Raw genomic sequence first — 18710 nt, 5'->3', positions numbered from 1 at the left:
ACAGAATTGTACAAATAGTGAACTTCAATTTAATTCAAACCATTGGCATATCCTTTACCAAGCCTCAGAAATTGCTGACATGTATAGTAAATAAAAAGTGATTTAAATATGGGAGAAGCAAGAAAATCCACCCAAATGCTTCATTACCTTGTGCATAGGAAATGAAGTTTTTCCTTTCTAGGTAAGAAGGGATAGTAAGGGTCAGTAAAACACCTACTTACTGGTGTGCAGTATTCCACCATTGGATAGTGCATTTTGTGACCTTTTGCAACACGGCCAGAGAAGAAGCAACTTTGGCAGATGTCATAGTTAAAGTGCTTTAAACTTCTGTACCTGAAAGAGGATAAAAGAAATTTCACAACTTCAGAGCTTTGTATGTGACTGCTTCATATCAGCCTGTCAAGTTTTCTGTGTTAGTGAGTTCTCTTCCCTGAGATGTCACACGGTGTGCAAAGCCCAGGAATGCTCCTCCGCCCCTGAGGGACAGGTACTGCTGCCTCAGATGTCTGTCAAAGGTCTGAATCTTCAAAAAAATTTCTAACATTGGGCAACAGTGAAGATTTCTAAAAAATCACTCTCCTTTAACATACGAGCGACACCACACTTTTTATAACACTAACTTCAGATCTTTTGCTCTTCATCATGATTCCTAGCACAGAATGTCATCACGGAGGAAAATTCCAGAAAGTAATGCTCTCTCAAGTAAGTCACTCCGGTAACCCCCTTGTGTCCTTCCTAGCACCTCTATAAAAACAATTTTCCTGCAGAGCATTCCATCCGTGCAAAACTCCAAATGCACTTTTGGGCCATTACTTAATCTCATCAGCTCTATGAGGCAGCTAACTGTTGTATCTGCTGTGCTGAAGTGCTTGAAAGAGCCGGAGGCATAAGGATTGTCTTGTTCCAAATACACGAAGCAGTTCAGCCACAACGACCTCAAAAGAACATTGTTTTACATGTACTGAGCGCACAGTATTAGCTTTCTAAAAGCCTCCCGATACAGTATCTTTTTGTCAAGTGTGTACACAGAGTTTCAATGACTTGCAAAGACAGAGAAAAAATCTGTGACAGACAGATTCTACTACCATGATAATAGATTTGTTATATAAATTTAAGAGACAGATGAGATCAGTCAAGTAAAATGAGACGCAAACACAGAGATCCAGTGTCCGCCTCCTGAGTTTCTGATGCCTACAACAGACTATCCATTCACTTGCCATCCTTTGATTTTTCCAAGTGCCGCATTTTTCAATTCCACCTACTTGTCTTTGGCTGGTTTATACAAAACCGTGTAAGTAATACAGTAGTTCATACAGTGTATCTGGGAGCAGAAAAATTAGACTTTGTGGATGTGTTGAATTACTCACATCCAATGCACAGCTCTTCCTCGGTAATATTTATTATTTCCCAGTTAAGATATTCAAGAGGAATAAAAGAAGAGGGAGAAGAATTTAGATGATTAGGGGAACAGCCTCAATGCAAAAAAGCCCAGATTCAAGACAAAGCAATACCTTCATTAGTTCCCCTGTTTCCCACTGCCTGTGAAACTGCATAGCAGAAAGCACTGCCCCACTACATGCATAAAAGCAACATTCATACTCTCCCAGGTCAGAGGAAAATGATGGCTTTTCTGTGTAGCACGGCTTGCTGCTGTTATCTGTCTGGGTTTTAGAAACAAAATTACTGAAAGCTCTTTGTAAACAACATGATAACACAGAAGGAGAAACGCAAATGTTAAAAGAAGACTGTGCATAAAAAGGACAGAAAACGTACAAAGCACCTATTGCAAAGCAAAGTGATAAAACAAGTCCAGGCATAATTGAAAGTGAGTATTTACTTAGTCCTTAAGTGGATTCTCAACAGGCATACCAACACACAGCCATTTAACAACACGGTGACTTATTCATTGCCATAGTAACCACGGTGTCAATCCAGATGTTTAAACGGACCAGCAACATTTCCCCCACTCCAGGTTAATGTTCCACCACCAACATTCTTTCTCTGAGAAACGCACAGGTAGCTTTACATGTCTGAGAATTTTCAAGGGACTTCCCTGCTTTATGCCATGACAGAAAGCAATTCATTAGGATCCAATTCAGAAAACGCAACTGCATGCATAGGACACGCTGAATGCAATGCAAATTGTATTAATTGTGCAATCCAACAATCATTTTGGTTGAGGCATGGAAAGACTGGGACACAGAGGAAGGGCCATATCTTAACTGAGAGATGATTTTTGTCCTCCTCAGCTCTCACACCTAGAGTCTAGGTGTCACTCTGCCTCATGTCCACATCACAATTATTTTTTTCCAGGAACAATATGGATAAAATCAAGCGCATGGTTTCCCTGGAATCAAGCAGAGCTCTTGATCCACCAAGCAGGAGAATACATGGTTGAAGCGAGTGAGTTTATACCTGAATCCAATAATGGGGCACTCCTTACAGATGTTACACTTTGCCTGGTGTTTGGCAGTCTCGGCAGCAGCCACCCTGTGCAGGACGGGTAGCCACACCATGGACTGAGGTTCCAGCCTCATCCAGTCCAGGAAGAGGGCTGCTTCGATCTCTGGTTTGTTGTTGGCCTGTAATACAAGGGGAAAAAAGACAGAGGCTGAGCACAAACGATCTGTCTATTACCAGCTAATTAACAGTTCAAGCTATTCGCTTCCTGTCGACTCCGTATCTTCTCCCTGAATATACTCCAGCTTCTCCCAGTCCAGCCAGTCATTAAAAAAAATGAAAACTCCAAAAAATCTGCAGGATCCTGCCTTCAAGCTAGGAACTGAAAACTATTATTAATGTTTCAAATCCCTCTTTCTCTTATTCCCTATTTCAATAGGCAGCACTACCATGTACTTTGTCACAGAGAAAATCATCCACTTACAGGATCACCTTTGATGCCTGATCTCACGTTCCCCGTCTCTCTTATCTGAGCCTGCATAGCACTGCTTCTAACCTATTTTAAAAACTGTTTTATCCAAGCCCTAAAAATTGCATGTCTTTTGATCAAAATTCCTTTCTCCTTAACATCCTTCATTATGACACTGACCTTTCTACAAAATGCACGTGTAAAGGCAATCATTCAAACCCCTTCTCGAGCCTGTTGTTGAACATGTAAACCCTCCGCCTCCTTAAATGCCCCAAAATCCCTCTTCCCACCATGTCATCTCTAAATTTCCCATCACTGACTGCAAACACAATACAGTTCTGTCTCACAGAATATGAGCCTCACATTCCATTACATCACATGTTCACCTCTTTACCAACAGCAGAAGAGTCTATGAACACTTCTCAGCAGATCCATTCCTTTGCAGCTTTCCCACCCCATCCTAACCAGTGTGACATTTCAGGTAACTCTTCTGTGATAACTTTAAGGAAGCTCAGTCACAAAGACAAATCCCACTGCAACAGGTACCATGCACACACCGAAAAATGATACATCATCCCTACCCAGCAGCACCTTTTTCTACAGTATAGAAAATGAAAACAGCAAAGAGACAATAAACACAAAGTGACAGGAGACAACAGTGACCTCTCTACACGGGTAGAGGTCTGGTATAGACACTGCAGAGAACAGCACAGAATAAAGGCAAGGAGCATCAGAAGGGATTTTAAGGAAAACAGTGAAATGACGGGAGTCAATGTTTACAGGAAACATCTCTCTGTCGTGCAGGATGGTGTGAAGCCTACACAAAACTAGTTGTCTGAGAACCTGGGAGTTGGTTTCAGTGCTGAAAGTGAGGTGATGCATCAGGTGGAAACCACGAGGGATTCTGGCGGGGAGGGTTGGAGGGGGGAGGACGTGTCCGCACAGGGAACAGCCCAAGTGATGAAGCAGGATACCATCCTGCTCTGTTTCTCTAAACCATCACTACATGCTAATTCCAATTCCTCAAGACATTTCCTTCCATGCTACCCAGAGAAACAGCATATTTAGGGTCTGAATATATCTAAATCCTCTGTTTTCCTTTTTCTCTGGGCTTTCAAATACAGCTCTCAGTGGGACGGTCTTTTATATTTCAGACTTCACAAGGCAGACAGTCTTCCTTTGTGGTTCCAAACCTATTTGAAGCATTTAAATAAATAATAAGCATTAATGTATCATGTACATGGATCAAGATGAATAGAGGATTGAGTGCTGGGGGTTTTTATGCTTACTCTTAGTTATTTTTCCAGTTTCTCATGAAATCTGAGTTTAGTATGATCTAGCTCAAACCTTGTTCCACTAAAAATGCTAGCAACAAATTTGGAGAAAAAAATATCACAACTGATCTAAAGGAGAGAGAGCTATAGGGAAAACCAATTAGCTGTGTTTGTTTTCCTTTTTTTTTTTTAATCTAACACTGTTTATAACCTTGACAAACAAATTAACTGATCAATACTTGAAGACTGAGAAAAATGCAAAGTCTCTTACATGGAACCCCTAGATGCAAAAAAGATGTGGAATACAAACCCTATAATATCCCTTGAATAATGCATTGCATTAAAATTGACTTAAAATGCTGCTGCAATACTTCAGTTTGTTACAAACCAAGATTCTTGGTCAGGGTTTTCTTCTTGAGATGCTAGTTTGGGAAACCATTTAAAGACTTCTGTGACTACATTTAAGATCCTCATATATGGATTTCCAGTACAGTCAGAAACATTCTTTTTTGGATATTTGGGGTAAAACCCTCTAACCACAGCATATCTACAGTTCAGATAAAGTCTTTCATAATTTGATAGTCGCTACCGATCTGTATTAAATGGAATACACATTGAAGTATTTCTGAAGACTTCTGCATTAAACCCTATTGTTTCTTCATGTAGCTACAGGATTCAGGAACACCCCCCAGCAAAGTAAAAAGGAGAAAATCAAAAGCACAATAAAGTCCAGCCAACACTGGCAACAGAATTTTTTCAGAATACCAGATACTGCCTTCTGCCACAGGACATCAATGAATTCAGAGGAATTGAATTAATTCTAGAATTCTCCCAAGAGAAAGGTATATTTATAAAATATGATCATCTATATGTCTATTTTTCAGCTAGAGGCCCAGGCATTAAAGGGTCTGGAAAGAGAATTTCTGTGGCTCACTCAGGGAGCCAGTATCAGCCAGGAACTACACTGGCAAACCATTACTCTGTCTAGTAGACTACACTTTCTATACAGAGGTCCTCTAAGCCTCAAAAAAAAATTTAAAGAGGATCTCTTTAATATACCATTTCTAACAGAAAAACATGAAGTGTACAGAAATGCTGCAGTGTAAGCTGCAGTCAGAATAAGAATGAGTTGCTCAAAGCCCTGCTCTCCACTTGTAGCTGCTTTAAATTTGCAGGGAAAACGCTGCGGCAATGAAAGACTTTCTGTAACACCCAAAGATCTATTTTAATTTTGCAGTCACTGTCAATTGCCAGCAGTCCCAATAGCTGCCTACCCAGAGCTCTGCACGCTGGCTGTACAAGACCTGTGCTCAGAGAGATTAGGTGCATTAAAATGTATCAGAACTGGTTCCGAATTATATTACATGAAGATTTAAAGCCACGTGGAGCAAAGCTGGTCAGGGTCAGACAGTACAGGACACACAGTTCTCGACTGTTCCCTGAGCTGCTATTACGATTTTTTTAATAATCTCTAAATCCGGTAAGGCAGCAGCTGAAGATTTTACATACAGGAAAAAGGCTGAATTCATACAGTTCATATCTGAACCAACAAGATCAAGCTGTAAAGAATATTAATGATTCTTCTCTTGAACACATTTCTGTACAACTCCCAATTTTTATGGTAATAACAGAGTGAATCATAAAGTAAAATTCATAAAGGCCTTTCTATCTTACAAATAACAATTTGTTATGGAGGACATTCAAATTCATTATGCTCCAGACATCTGCTTTTCAGTATTTACTTTGCAGAAACAATGGGGGAATAGGAAGTTGGGTGGTGCTAGCATCTTTATGCAATACTTCTTCTTCCAGCTAGTAGTTTAAAAAATATTCTATACGATATTAACTGTCCATAATATGAAATCCCAAAATACAGTTGGGATTTTACATGAACAATGTGATATGTTTTTGGACTAAGTCAATCAACAGAGCAGAAATTTCTGATAACATTTCTGATGAGCTAGATTGTGTTTATGTGCAGTGTAGGAAATCGACTGGAAACAGATCAACATTGTTAATTTAATTGTATTTTTCATCCAGGATGGAAAGCTTTACATTAGCAAATGGCATTTTGGACAAAGTAACCTGAGGAATAGGATTCATACGACTTGTTAAAGTTTAAAAGTGCAGAGCAAGCCAGTAACAGCAGCCCTGTCTCCCCAGAGTCAGATTTAACCCTGTTCAACCTTGCCTTCCACTCCTATATTACACTTGATTGCATTGACTACTCCAGTCAATGTTTTTAGTGTTGTGGCCAAGAGTAATAAAATAAAATAACATGAACTCAGAAGTGAATTAGTGTAGTTTTATATCATCCACACTTGAACAACACCATCCTGCTGATCCCCATCCCCTAAACCATTTTAAAATAGCTCTTTAAAGCAGTTCACTTCTAGGACTCCTAAAGTCTGCCTCCAAAGTCAGGCACAGGTTCACAAAATCCTGCTGAAATAAAACCAGAATTGCTGGTTTATGACATTTACAGCACAGCAGCTTGAGGAAGGATTTACTAGTTCCCTTTGGCCAGCTCTCTCTTGTCAGAGCCAAAAGCAGATGAAATATCCTATGAATAGAAACAAGGGCTGTCTGAATCTCTTAAAAGAGATGAAGTTCATCAACAGTAACACTGCATTTGTAAGTTATTTTCATACAGACCTGTATGTAACTATATATAGTTATTTGTACACAGTATTGGTATTTCTAAACTGTTCAAAAAATAAAACCAATAAACAACCTCAGCCAACTCCTCACAAAACAACTGCCCAACCTTTTTGAATCAAACCATTTATGGCCAAATTCACTATCAGGGTTCTGACCCAGGATTTGCAACAGATAAATGCCACCTAAAAGGACTAACAGCCTTATTTTAGCTTTTATTTGTCTGTATAAATACACTGGATTTGGACACAGTTAAGTGGTTTTAGAAACGAGGCTGATCTTGCCTTACCATTGATCAAGTACAAATCTAGGAATGCAGACTATACAACACAGAATATTAAAATACTTTGCTTTGTCAAAGTGAAATGAAACAAGGTTTAAAATACATATATGAATGAACTGCACATATTTTACTACTCCTTAGCTTCATCTGTACTAGTTTTTAACATCAAGTACTCTAATTCAAGTTCATCCTTGAAAGAAAGAACACTTAAAGTACCTTATAACTGAGAACCAACTATCCAATATTTTATTGAGAAATGGCAAGGGACATTTTCATCTGAGCTGCACTCTGCTATCACATCACATTTCTTAAAAGTCCCAATGTCACAGTAACTCATCCAAGGCAGTGATGTGAATTCCTAGGTCCTGTTTACACTATATGAGGAAAGCATATTAATAGTTTTCCACTGTGATTAAAATACTGTGTATGCGTCCTTCAGTCCATATCATTTCCCTATCCTGTTTACTTAAAAAACATACCCATCACAGAACTAAAAGGAAAGTCCTTTCACACTGCAGTAATACTGAATTCACTCAATTTTTCATAGATCTACAAATTGCTTTGATGCATTCTGAGCTTAAGCAGACCTATACAGTCTTCAAGTGGTCACTGGATTAAGCTCTTTGCTCTCAGTTAAAAATATTTTTTTCTTTAAAATCTCAAAGCAGAAATTACAACCCTCTGCCCCAAACGTGAAAGACGAGCCCCATGATATCCTCCTCCTCCCAACAATTATTACCAGCACCTTTCTGTAAATGAAGAAAACTGTGGAAAGCACAAGTCAGTGCTGAGGGAGTGAGAAGCAGCAGGACAGCAGCAGCAGCCCCAGGATAAGGGGACCCAATTCTCAGGAGAAGCAGTGGGCAGGCTACTGCCAACAGCAAGGCTGGGCTCCTCCCTCCCCAAGCCTCATTCCCAAGGACTTACACTTCGAAAAGCAGGAGAGATTTCCCCTGTTATCGCTGGGAACAGTAAACATCCCCTTTTTTTCTGCTGTTGTGAAGACAGACAAGGCCGTTGCCAGGGCACCTAACCTAAGGGAGCTGGGAGAGCCATTTCTGAGGCATATGGTTGTTGCAGACTCTGACATAACCGCAATTTATTGTTGGCTTATCATCACTAGAAAGAATCAAAAAAAAAAAAAAAGGAAAGAAAAAAAACACCCCTAAAGAAAAAACATTCCTCACCGTGGGTGTACAAAGAAAGACTGAATTTAGTTTCCACGCAGTAATGTAAACTATGAACCCCCATAATATTTTTAAAAAATTAATTATCTCACTTTGGTAAAAGGAGACCACCAGGAGCCCTCTAAGATACTCCTTGGCTGTCCAACTTCTCCAGCCTCTCCATTTCCTGGGCTGATCCCTCTCCCCACGCCAGCACCTCTCTGTTGCCCCCCAGCCTGTGAATCCTGCTGCCTACCATCCTACACTGAAAGGATGTTTCTGTGTTTTCCTTCTCTCTTTCTCCTGGAAACTTCTTATTTCTTCCCCCATCTCCATTCCCAGCGGCTCCTTTCTTTCATGCATCATTCTACCCACTCTCTGTTTCCTTTAGCACTATTATTCCTACTACTGTTATTACCATCATTCCCTAAGGGTGGCCCTTCTTAATTCCTTCTCCCTCCCCTCCATTAGGCTCTCCCTATGCTTGGATTTGTGCTCCTCTCCCTAGGACTCCATCCCACCTATTTTTGTATTTCCCCTCCCCTGTTGAGCCTCCCTCCCCCTCTCTGGCCCTCCTAGAACACCACCTGTTCTGCTGCAGCCCAGGTCAGAAACCACCCTCCCACTCTTGAGAGTTAAAAGGAGGCTTCATCCAGAGGAAAAAGAGAGGATGAAGTTCCTTTTACTGCAGGTAAGAAGAAAATCTATTTTTCAGCGCAGGTAAGAGAAGGAAGCCTCGGGTTTTCCAGTGTTCTGATCTATGAACAGGTCAAGGGTTGTGCCCAGTTGTGCTTGGGCTTCTTCCAGAAATGCCAGCAGATGGATGCAGTACAGTGTTCAGCCTGCTGGCATGTCTTCATCTGTGATGACAGTGTTGCTAACTCATTTTATTCAAACAAACAAGAAAGACCTTATTCCAAGGTCTTCTTCCTCCTTTATAAAAACTGGCTTTGAATCTTCCATCACTATGAGTTTATTGTTTTATTCCTAGTATAAACACACAGAACAGCAGATACCTTTCACAAAAAGCCATAGTTTTGCCAGATCCTGAGGTCACTTTTCCTTGAGTTTTTCAACAGTGTTCTTAAGCACTGTTGCCATTCACTTGGGAGAAAGTAGAATCCAGTGAGTCCTAATTTCTGAGGAAGGTCATTTGTACAAACTTTTGACCATGAATTTGCTGCAGCATCAGTTTGTGTTAGTGTCACTTGAAAGCCCAATATGGAACTCGAGGCTTGAAAGCCACAGCTCTATTACTACACATAGTTTATGAGCATGGGTTATCCACCCAGGACACAGTCCTACAAAACATTCATTTTGAAATGGCATCAAGTACATATTAGAATTATAAAAGGTCAAGACATGACTGATGGAAACAGGAAAATGTGAATCCTGTAGAATTAGTCTGTTAAAAGAAATTAAAAAAAATACAGAAAGCAAATATCCCATCACAACTGAAGTTAGTGATGATTTTAGAATTAGATTCTTTTCATAGTCACTGTGTGTAAGCAGTCTACTTCCAAGCATTAATATTCATTGAAAACACTTGCTGTGTTTTGCTTACTACAGAACTGAAACTACTACATAATGAAACTTGAGCAGCAGGCAAAAAACCAAGCAATCCCCCCCTTCCCCAACCAAACAAAAAATCCCTCAGGAACAGTCAGGGGATGGGAAAAGAGCTTTCTTCCATTGTAATGTAGAAGATGCATTTAGAGTTAATCACAGACCATACATTACCTCCCCTCCTCTACCTTTTCATTAAGCAGCTGTCTTCATCTTGTGCATTCTGCTGGTAGTTATGATAAGGATGAATAATTCCCATAACTCTCTTCCTCCCCAGATTAAATAATTTACAAGTTTGAAAAAGAGCCTCCAGTTTGCTGTGCATTCCTTAACAGAGAGGACAGGAATTCTTTCAGTACTCTTTACAGAAGACTGGCATTAGCCATTCAAGGAGTGGAAGGAGCTCATGGAGCACTCCTCGCCCCTAGACAGCACTGCAGGCAATTGCCTATCGCTCCCCTGGGCACCTGGCTGTCACTGGTATGAACATGCCCAAAATTTAGATTAGCCACTGCTGTTCACCTACATGGCAGCAATAAACAGTGATCTACTGCTGGAAATAGAAAACTGTAAAACCAGGAGCTGCTGTAACAAAGACTTAAACTGTTTGCAGGGTTCAGTTACAATATAAGCCCTGACAACAATTATCTGCTGTCTGAGCTAATTCAAATACACCTCGTCAAAGGAACGGCTTGATACACCGACGAACACCACCAATAAACGACCACAGTACCCTAATCCTTCTAGATTTTCCATCCTGTTCAGAAAATCCACAGTGAGAAAATATGAACTTACAAACTGGAAGCAGCTTCTGACGCTGGGCTCGATGTTGCTGCCCCCGAAGGAGGCCACTTCCCCCAGCTGCCGCGGGATCTGGATGGAGTCGTGCAGCAGCAGCCCCAGCCGGCGCTGGTCACAGAAGCCAGTGGAGCTCGCCACTTGCTTGAACAGGTCTGGAGGAAGGAAAAGGACCCCAAAGGTAAAGAATCACTACCAGAATGTGCCAAAGTAGCGCAGAAGCTTGCATCGTTTCAAAGGCTCACAGGTGCAGTCAACAGCCTCGGTGGACATGAACATAAACATGTCCTTGTTTCGGCTGCTTCTCTTCCCAAAAACACTGTTGTTTTCCTATGAAACATGCAATCTAGTGATAACTTCTAACAGTATTACTGGCTTGTATTGCACCTGGTAAGAAAGGCCATTCTAAGACAGTACCTGTGACATTATGGATGATAGAAGCTGTAACTCTGTAACACAACTAATCAGACAACAATCTCTGAGCTACAACATAGATGTTTTAAAAATATTTTTTAACAGTAAAATAATTTCATACAACATAAAGCACCCTTTTCAATTCTTAGCAATCAATGTAAAACTCAGAGAATCAACTTCTCCTTTGGATGAGTTGAAATGATAAACAAGAGCTCCCTAACTTTGATATATCATAATGTTTTAATTCAAGAGAATTTCTAAAATAAAATAAAAAAATTACAGTACAACAGAACCTGCCATCCATCAGGAATATTAATATGATATTAATTTTTAACTTCTGAAGTGAAATGTCACTTGAAGCTATGTTCTGTTACTGCAGCATTCTGGAAAAAAATCCTTACAGGACAGAATTATTATCACTTCATAAGATCAATTCAATTTGGTGGGAAATAGTTATACTATGTATACATTGAGGAGGTTATAGAATTTATATTAATAAGAAAAACCAGGCTAGCTTTTACTGAAATATTTATTTGGTAACATCTCTGTTGACAATACATTGCCTGAATAAATTCTCCTTACTTTTCAAACAGTAAAAAAAAGAGCAAAAGAAGACTAGAATAAAATAATGCTCTTTTTTTGGAGCCACCTTAATATTTCATGCAACACAAGGGATGCAATTATAAAGGTGTTTCAGCACTACTCAAGGTAACTTTCCTAGTGTTGCTTTGACACCTGTTTTCTTCTAAAGGTATAAAGAAATGGATAGAGAAAGGATTATATTTTAATTACATGAATTTCACTGTCGCAAAGTCTAGTTTTATAATAAATCATTTTGGGATGTAACCTTCCATCACCTCTGCAAGCCTGAAGACTTGTGCTCTAACACAACTAACTCTGCTCTGCTGCACAAATGCGGGAAAAAATTTTAAGGGCTGCAACTCATTGCATACTTGCAGCCATATTAACAGCAACTGCACTACGACCTCAGCATGGATGGCAAAGTCAGACCACAGCCTGACAGGCACAATTCCTTCCTCTCCCACAACTATTCAGCTTTTGATTTCCCCATCATTAAAACATTAAGTGTCCTATAACCTCGAGAAGGTTATAGGACACATCATAGGTTATGCATTACCGTGCATACACACTGCAGGAGAATCTAAAATATGAATAAATGTTTTCCTTTATAACTTTGACAATCCTCAATGAAATACCATTTTGAAAAATACCTGTGCAGAGTAATTTTCTTAAAAGATTTTCTGAATATTTTTTCACAACACCTACATAGAACATCTAGAAATCTAAACTGTGACATTCATTGTGATTGACCTAAAATCTGATCCAATTATACATAGTTATGCATAGACTCTGTTGTTGGTACTGTCTCTTTTCTTTTTAGAGTTCTTCAGCTTTAATCAGTAAAGAATGAAAGATAACAATTGATGAAGAACTGCTATGGCATTCGGTCAAATCCTAAAGGTCGGTTTTTAGCAGTACTTTTAAATGTATGAATGAGTGATACTAGTTAATTTAATAAGAAAGTTACTCTTGAGAATTACATTTATCAGTTCTTTTTTGGATTCTAGTCTCATTAATGAACTGATTCATTATTCAGGTAAGAATAAGACTTCTAGTGGAATTTTTTCTAGTATTTCGTCTATTAAAATATGCATCATTTGCATGCCTTTAGTATTTATTTAATGGTAGCAACTATTTTTAAACACAATGTACATAATAAGACTGATCACAGTGTGAAAAAACATTTTAAAAAGTTAATGTATTTGAAAATAGTGTAATGAAAGTGTCCTGTAGACATGCATTTTTGTGTATGAGGGTGTACCAAACCAGTGGTCTCCAAAAAGGGGTTCTTGTGCCCCAGGGAGTGTTCAAAACAATCCATTAGGTTGCAGTATGGAAATATTTTTTGGTGCTATTAAATAGATAAAATTAAAATTTTCAAAATAGTGTTTATTTAATCTTTATCACATTCTTTCTAGCACTTTATTTTTTGCATGCTCTATAATGCAGACAATATATCAATACACTGGTACATGTATATAATTTATAAATAGATATGCATCTATTGGAAGTGCATGTTCAAAAATTTTTTACTGGTAGGAGTGGGATCAAAAATATTTGGAGACCACTGTGCTAAACTACCTAAAATCATACTAAATATATAACTTAAAAGTAAAAGGTGGAACAAATTAACACACTTTGCATCCAGAATATCTAAAACTATTACTTGTTGTATGCTATTTAAATGTTTATGCAATAAATAAAAGGAGGAATAAAACAAGAATATAAACATAAGGTAAAACCAAAACAATTAGACTGACTTACATCTATATTTATCTTCCAGGTGTGCTTTACAAAGGGATACAACACCAGTTTTGAAAGATAAGACACGGATCCTTCCTGTTCGACCCCTAATGGAAAAGAAACACTGGCTGATAACACGATCCATTCATACCATAATTTGTTTACTGTAACCAAGTTCACAGCAGTACTGTGTGCCTTCCTAAATTAAGTCCCACAGAGAATCACGCTGCAGAGCACAAGCTGGGTTGTTAGGTAAGCCAGAAACGAAATATAAAATATAGTTGTGGCTTCATAGGCATAGTTGAACTGGACTGTACTGTTGTACCAATTTCTATCAGAAATAATTCCTCATCCCCTTTGTTTGGGTAAAAATGAGTGAAAAGCCTTTACCCTATGCTTATTTGAACAGGCTTCTCTACGAACTGCTGCTGAGCAATTCTCAGAGAAGACGAGGTCCCTGACAGAACAGCAAACCAGCCCCTTTGCTGAAGACAATACAGCTTCACTTTCACTAGAAATGTGATGTAGCAGTCGCTTTTAGGAAGTCTTTGCTTATTGTCTGTCAGCCCTGCCCTGACTTGTTGAAAAGGCAACAGGGAGCCAAGCACAAAAAGCAGCCTCTGCCAGCAGGGTGTAGCGACAGAGACACTTGCAAGACATTCACGTGAATGATGAGACTTGCCTAGAAATCCTAGCAGGCAGGGAGGCATGGCAAGGCAGTTATGCCATTAACACCACGGTGTGGTTTCTGAGCTCCTCCTCGCAGTGCTCAAACCTGTCCTGTGCAGTGCCATGGGCTGGAACACTCACTCCAGTCAGTCCCCCCTGCTGCCTCTGGTCAGCCTCCCCCTCACACTCACTCCTGCCTTGTAACATGCCCATGCTACTACTTTTGCTTTTTAATGTGACTGTGAGAACATCCTCCTCTGAGCTGCAGGCAATGCAGTGACAAACCTTCACATCTTCTCTCAGTCATCTGGTTTAACTCAATTTACTTCCAGTTGCTGGCTTCCCCCCTCAGACTTTTATTTCTGATGGCATTTCAAATTTGTAACATCTATTGCAAACGAAGACATATACAAAATAGGAAGCTAGTGCCTAAAACCAACATTTTTGAAGCAGAGCCTTAACAGCTTTGAAGCATCACCAATCAGATCACCACTGGGAGTAAGATAAATCATACAGAGGCATGCCGTGGTCATGCATCAGGCTGCACCATTCCACAAAGATGCAAGTTGTCTTTTTAATCCTATGAAAGTGCTGGGGAGCCAGTGGTGCTCATTTAGCCACACATCTCCCCTGCAAATCCTACAAAAGGTGCAGACACAAACTGGCGGATAAAGCCAAATTTAGAATTTGCTACCTTTTACTAAAGAATCTTGTGTTTTCCACCACAAATAAGCACTTGTTGTTTACCTATGCTTTCCACACTCCACTCCTCTTACTCCTCTCCCTCAAATCTTTTCCAAATTAATTATAATCTGTGCCCTGAGAAACTCCTCCTGATGAATACCAGGCTCATGCAAATTATACAAGAGAAGAATGTAGAATGATGATTTCTCTGCAAGGCATATTAAATTGAAACTTGTATGAATCATGAGTTGTTCAGTTCACTCTCCTCTCCTCCCAAGTCAAACCAATAATTTAGCATGCTACTGCAAATGAGCATGAGTGACTGATCAATTAAAACAAATTCGAAACGAGCTGGATTTGCAGAGATGTGCCCATAATTAGATCAGTCATTGACTGTGAATTTGATTAATATCTTTACAAATGACAGTTTTCAATTATAAGAAAAGTAAAGATTCAGTACATTTAATTAAATGTCTCCGGTACTGCTAAGCACTTCGGTTGATCTCTGCCTATTAAGTTTACAATGAAAACTAAACACGTGCAACCCCAAGGTCATCTCTCTTACCAGTGTAATTCAAACTCGAATTTAGGTAAAATAGCTACAAGCTTTCCTCATGCATAAAACACCTCTGTGTTTCATTGTGTCCTGCAATGTGCAGCTCCCTAGCACACCCAGGGAACTGCCTGGAGGCAGACAATTATAATTTCTAATGTTGTACTTGCAGTACAGTGCAATGTGAAGAAAACCAGACTGGACATGGCAAACCTAAACCGGAGCAGCCTGTGGAATGACCTTTAGTTCCCTCTCTGCTTCTGATGTGGTTGATATGGATTAACATCCCTAGCACATCTTTTTTGTTTTTCACAAACTGGGTGTCTTCGTTTATATGTTATTTACGGTTGATGATAACTCAGGAGTGGATCAGAGTTCTGTGAAAGCCAAAGCAGATTAAAGAAATAAAACCTGGCTCTTAAATGAATATAGCCCCATTCTGCACTGGTACACCACAAGAAATATAATGTAATCTGGGTAATCCACTTCACAGGGTACTGCAGATGCTGCAGAGGATGTCACAAACAACTGGCTTATTGGAGGTGACCCTGCAGGAAAACAGTATCTGTACAAATCTGTATTTTTTTTTTTTGCAGGTGATCACTGAAGATCCAGTGCTGGATAGAATAACGATATTATGCCACTTCACTTCAGTATCAATGGAAATATCAATGGAAATACAGTAATTGTTCCATGTCCTTCCATTTTTACAGGTAAATGTTTATTCTGCCACAGTGATGAGCTGAAGGTGGCTGATAAAAACCTTAAAAATGCAAATAATAGACTCCCAATGACATTTTTTCCACTAAATTCACCAAATAAAAAGATAATGGCTTATTCTAAAATTAGCTACAAACGTGTGTTGGAATTTGCCTATGCACTATGAGCAACATCATTAACCCACTGAATAGGAAAACCCATAAATTTTGTTCAGGTACATTTAGTCTGTTGTATTTACACTTACAGGTACAATTTTTAAAATTGAATTTTGAATTAAGTATTTCTCAAATCTCCTGACTGCTAAGGGTTGTAAGCACATTAGATTAAAGATAAGCCTTTTCCATCTTTGAACGAGAATGACAGAAAAGTATAGAAAATTGACATATTTGATAAGGTTTAACACCAGAAGTACAGCCACATACAAGAATTTATATGATGATGTCCATTCTGTTGTTTCTTGATAATTCTCTTACATTTCTTTATCTAAATAAATTAAAAAGCCACACAAAGCCATGACCTACTGAGGACATGCAGTCACAGAACTGGCTTGAACACACATATTGGTCTGAACATAGAAATCTGCTTAAAAAGTTCTGTTTTCCAGCTCTCTCACTGCTTGGCTTAATAAATCTAGGATTGTAAGCCTAAGTAAGGGCTCTATTGATTCAGCTAAATGTAGCCATTAAACCATTAGGCTTATTAGGTTTATTAAACTTTCACTTCAACTTTTTCAGCTCCAAGCCATCCATGTTATAACGAGGCAGAGGAGCTCGTTGCCCCTTCCCCCCTTCCCCACTCCTGCTATTGGGACAGCTCCCAAGCACCCCCAGTCCAGAGCACCCAGACGTACGTGTCGTAGACATTCAGCAGCCAGTTGAGGCACATGTCCACACAAAGGGGAACAGTGACCAGGTTATTGTGCTCTTGTTCCAGTCGATCGTAAATGGTGGTCAGGCAGTTAATGATCTGCAGGATATCCATCGGCTGGTCATTTTGTTTGAGGTTGTGCTGGTCCAAGGCATCACATGCAGCAGACAGACTCAGGAGATCCACTGTTAGAATAAAAAAAATAAATCACAATAAAGAGTGAAGAGAAACAGTGGTTGCATTACCCACGTCCAAAAAGTAAATAGCACACTTTATTTGGCTTACGTGCTGGGCCAGAGGACATTTTATGTCCTCTGAAAGTCACATGCAAAACTAGTTTCAAGACTCCTGCAAATGCACTGTTTATTCAGCTATGGCCTTAGAGACCAGAGTGTATGTTGCATTTTTAGCTGTAAAGTACCTATCAGGATCTTTGATCCTATGGAAATATTACACATAAATTACTATGTAAGTAAAAATTATATATTTCATGCTTTATGTTCCTACAGATAGGCTAATATTTGATTACTGCATTCACCAAGTGTGCTCTCGACATAGTACAGGTCATCAGCTTTACTGAGATGTGCTGTCCATTTCTTACACAAGTTCAGAGATCTTAACTGAACCAAACTCCATAAGGAATACACAAACAAAGAACAACTGAACTGTGATTAACCTCTCTGTTACTTTTTGCTCTAGTGAGAACAGGGAAAAGAAGGTTCCAGAAACATTAAATGGCCTGGTTTATTATTTCCTAATTAAATTTATCAATTTTTAATTCTGAAGAGCATTTACAGTTATAAATACCTTTATGATATTACAGAGTAAGACACATTTAAATATATTAGTCAACATACAACTGAGTTTTTTGTCACAGACATTTAAAAACTTGGTTTTTATTCCAATTTAAGTCAGCTGTGTTTTGAAATTAGGATGTCCTAGGCAAAACAGCTCTTAACCTCTGCATACTAACATCACCAGGAGCATCACACTTAGGGGGACACAAAATTATGGGATCCCCTTACAAAGTAAAACAGGAATAAGAACAAAGGAAATCAGAAAAATGAGAGATCTTGACACAGGTCTTCCTGCTGCCACATGAAAACCCTTTGCAACTCCTTGCAGTGAATTTCCAGAGTGTGAGCAATGGGGATGTTAAAAGCCCAGATGCTGTTAATCCTGCTCATACCATGAGCAGTCATAAAGTGCAGCATGATTCAACATGACCCAAGGGAGCAGCATCTGGTCCAAAATGAACTGCCCAAAATCATCTGAGAAATTCTTCACAAAACTGGAAAATAAATTGACCCAACTGCAAGACCAGTTTTTCTCTCATTGGAATAAAAATGTGCTCCTTGAGTTCCGGTAAGCAACATCTTAATGTCAAGAAACCTCCATAATCTGCAGAGGCTAAACTCAGAATACCATACAGGAATTTTTTTAGAACTTGATCCTGTTTAAGGGCACATTTGCCAAATTCACACTTGAGTATCCTATTTTACCAAGTATGAAACTGCCCCTTTGATGGCCTAGTGGGAGATGAGAAATACCTGAGCTGCCCACAGGGCTGCTTGGTTATGCTGCATGGACAGTATGCTGAGATTTCATAATTGCCAAAAGAATTTCAGGAGTATACATTTCATTGGAAATCAACAGGGACTTACTTCTGCTACTAAATCCCTTAAGCACTTTTGAAAATTTCATCCTCTGGGGCCTGACATACCTAGTACTAGACTGAATAAGGAAAGCTCAGAATGCTATTCCTATTATTAAACCAAGAAATTTAACTTTGAATCTATGATTTTGTGCAGGGGTTTATCGGAACTTTAGCTTTTTTCACATTAGCATATAGATATTTATTAAA

General features: G+C 39.2%; 1 protein-coding gene across 8 annotated transcripts in view; it reads right to left on the bottom strand.

Annotated features, from left to right (window-relative positions):
• LOC127474395 (dystrophin-like) overlaps positions 1-18710 on the bottom strand; it is a 589003-nt gene that overhangs the window by 40182 nt on the left and 530111 nt on the right. For all 8 annotated transcript variants that reach the window (XM_051795060.1, XM_051795058.1, XM_051795057.1 and 5 more), the window contains 5 exons: positions 16830-17031; positions 13375-13460; positions 10612-10769; positions 2416-2582; positions 222-333 (listed from right to left, as the gene is read on the bottom strand). In XM_051795060.1, coding sequence (XP_051651020.1) covers positions 222-333; positions 2416-2582; positions 10612-10769; positions 13375-13460; positions 16830-17031 — 725 coding nt within the window. The remainder of the gene's footprint in view (positions 1-221; positions 334-2415; positions 2583-10611; positions 10770-13374; positions 13461-16829; positions 17032-18710) is intronic.

Source organism: Manacus candei, unplaced genomic scaffold (genome assembly GCF_025592945.1).
Source record: "Manacus candei isolate 608988 ecotype Guabito, Panama unplaced genomic scaffold, ASM2559294v1 h1tg000041l, whole genome shotgun sequence".
In the NCBI taxonomy this organism is placed as follows: Eukaryota; Metazoa; Chordata; class Aves; order Passeriformes; family Pipridae; genus Manacus; species Manacus candei.
The sequence above is the reverse complement of the archived record's forward strand: the minus strand, read 5'-3'. Positions and strand labels throughout refer to the sequence as shown.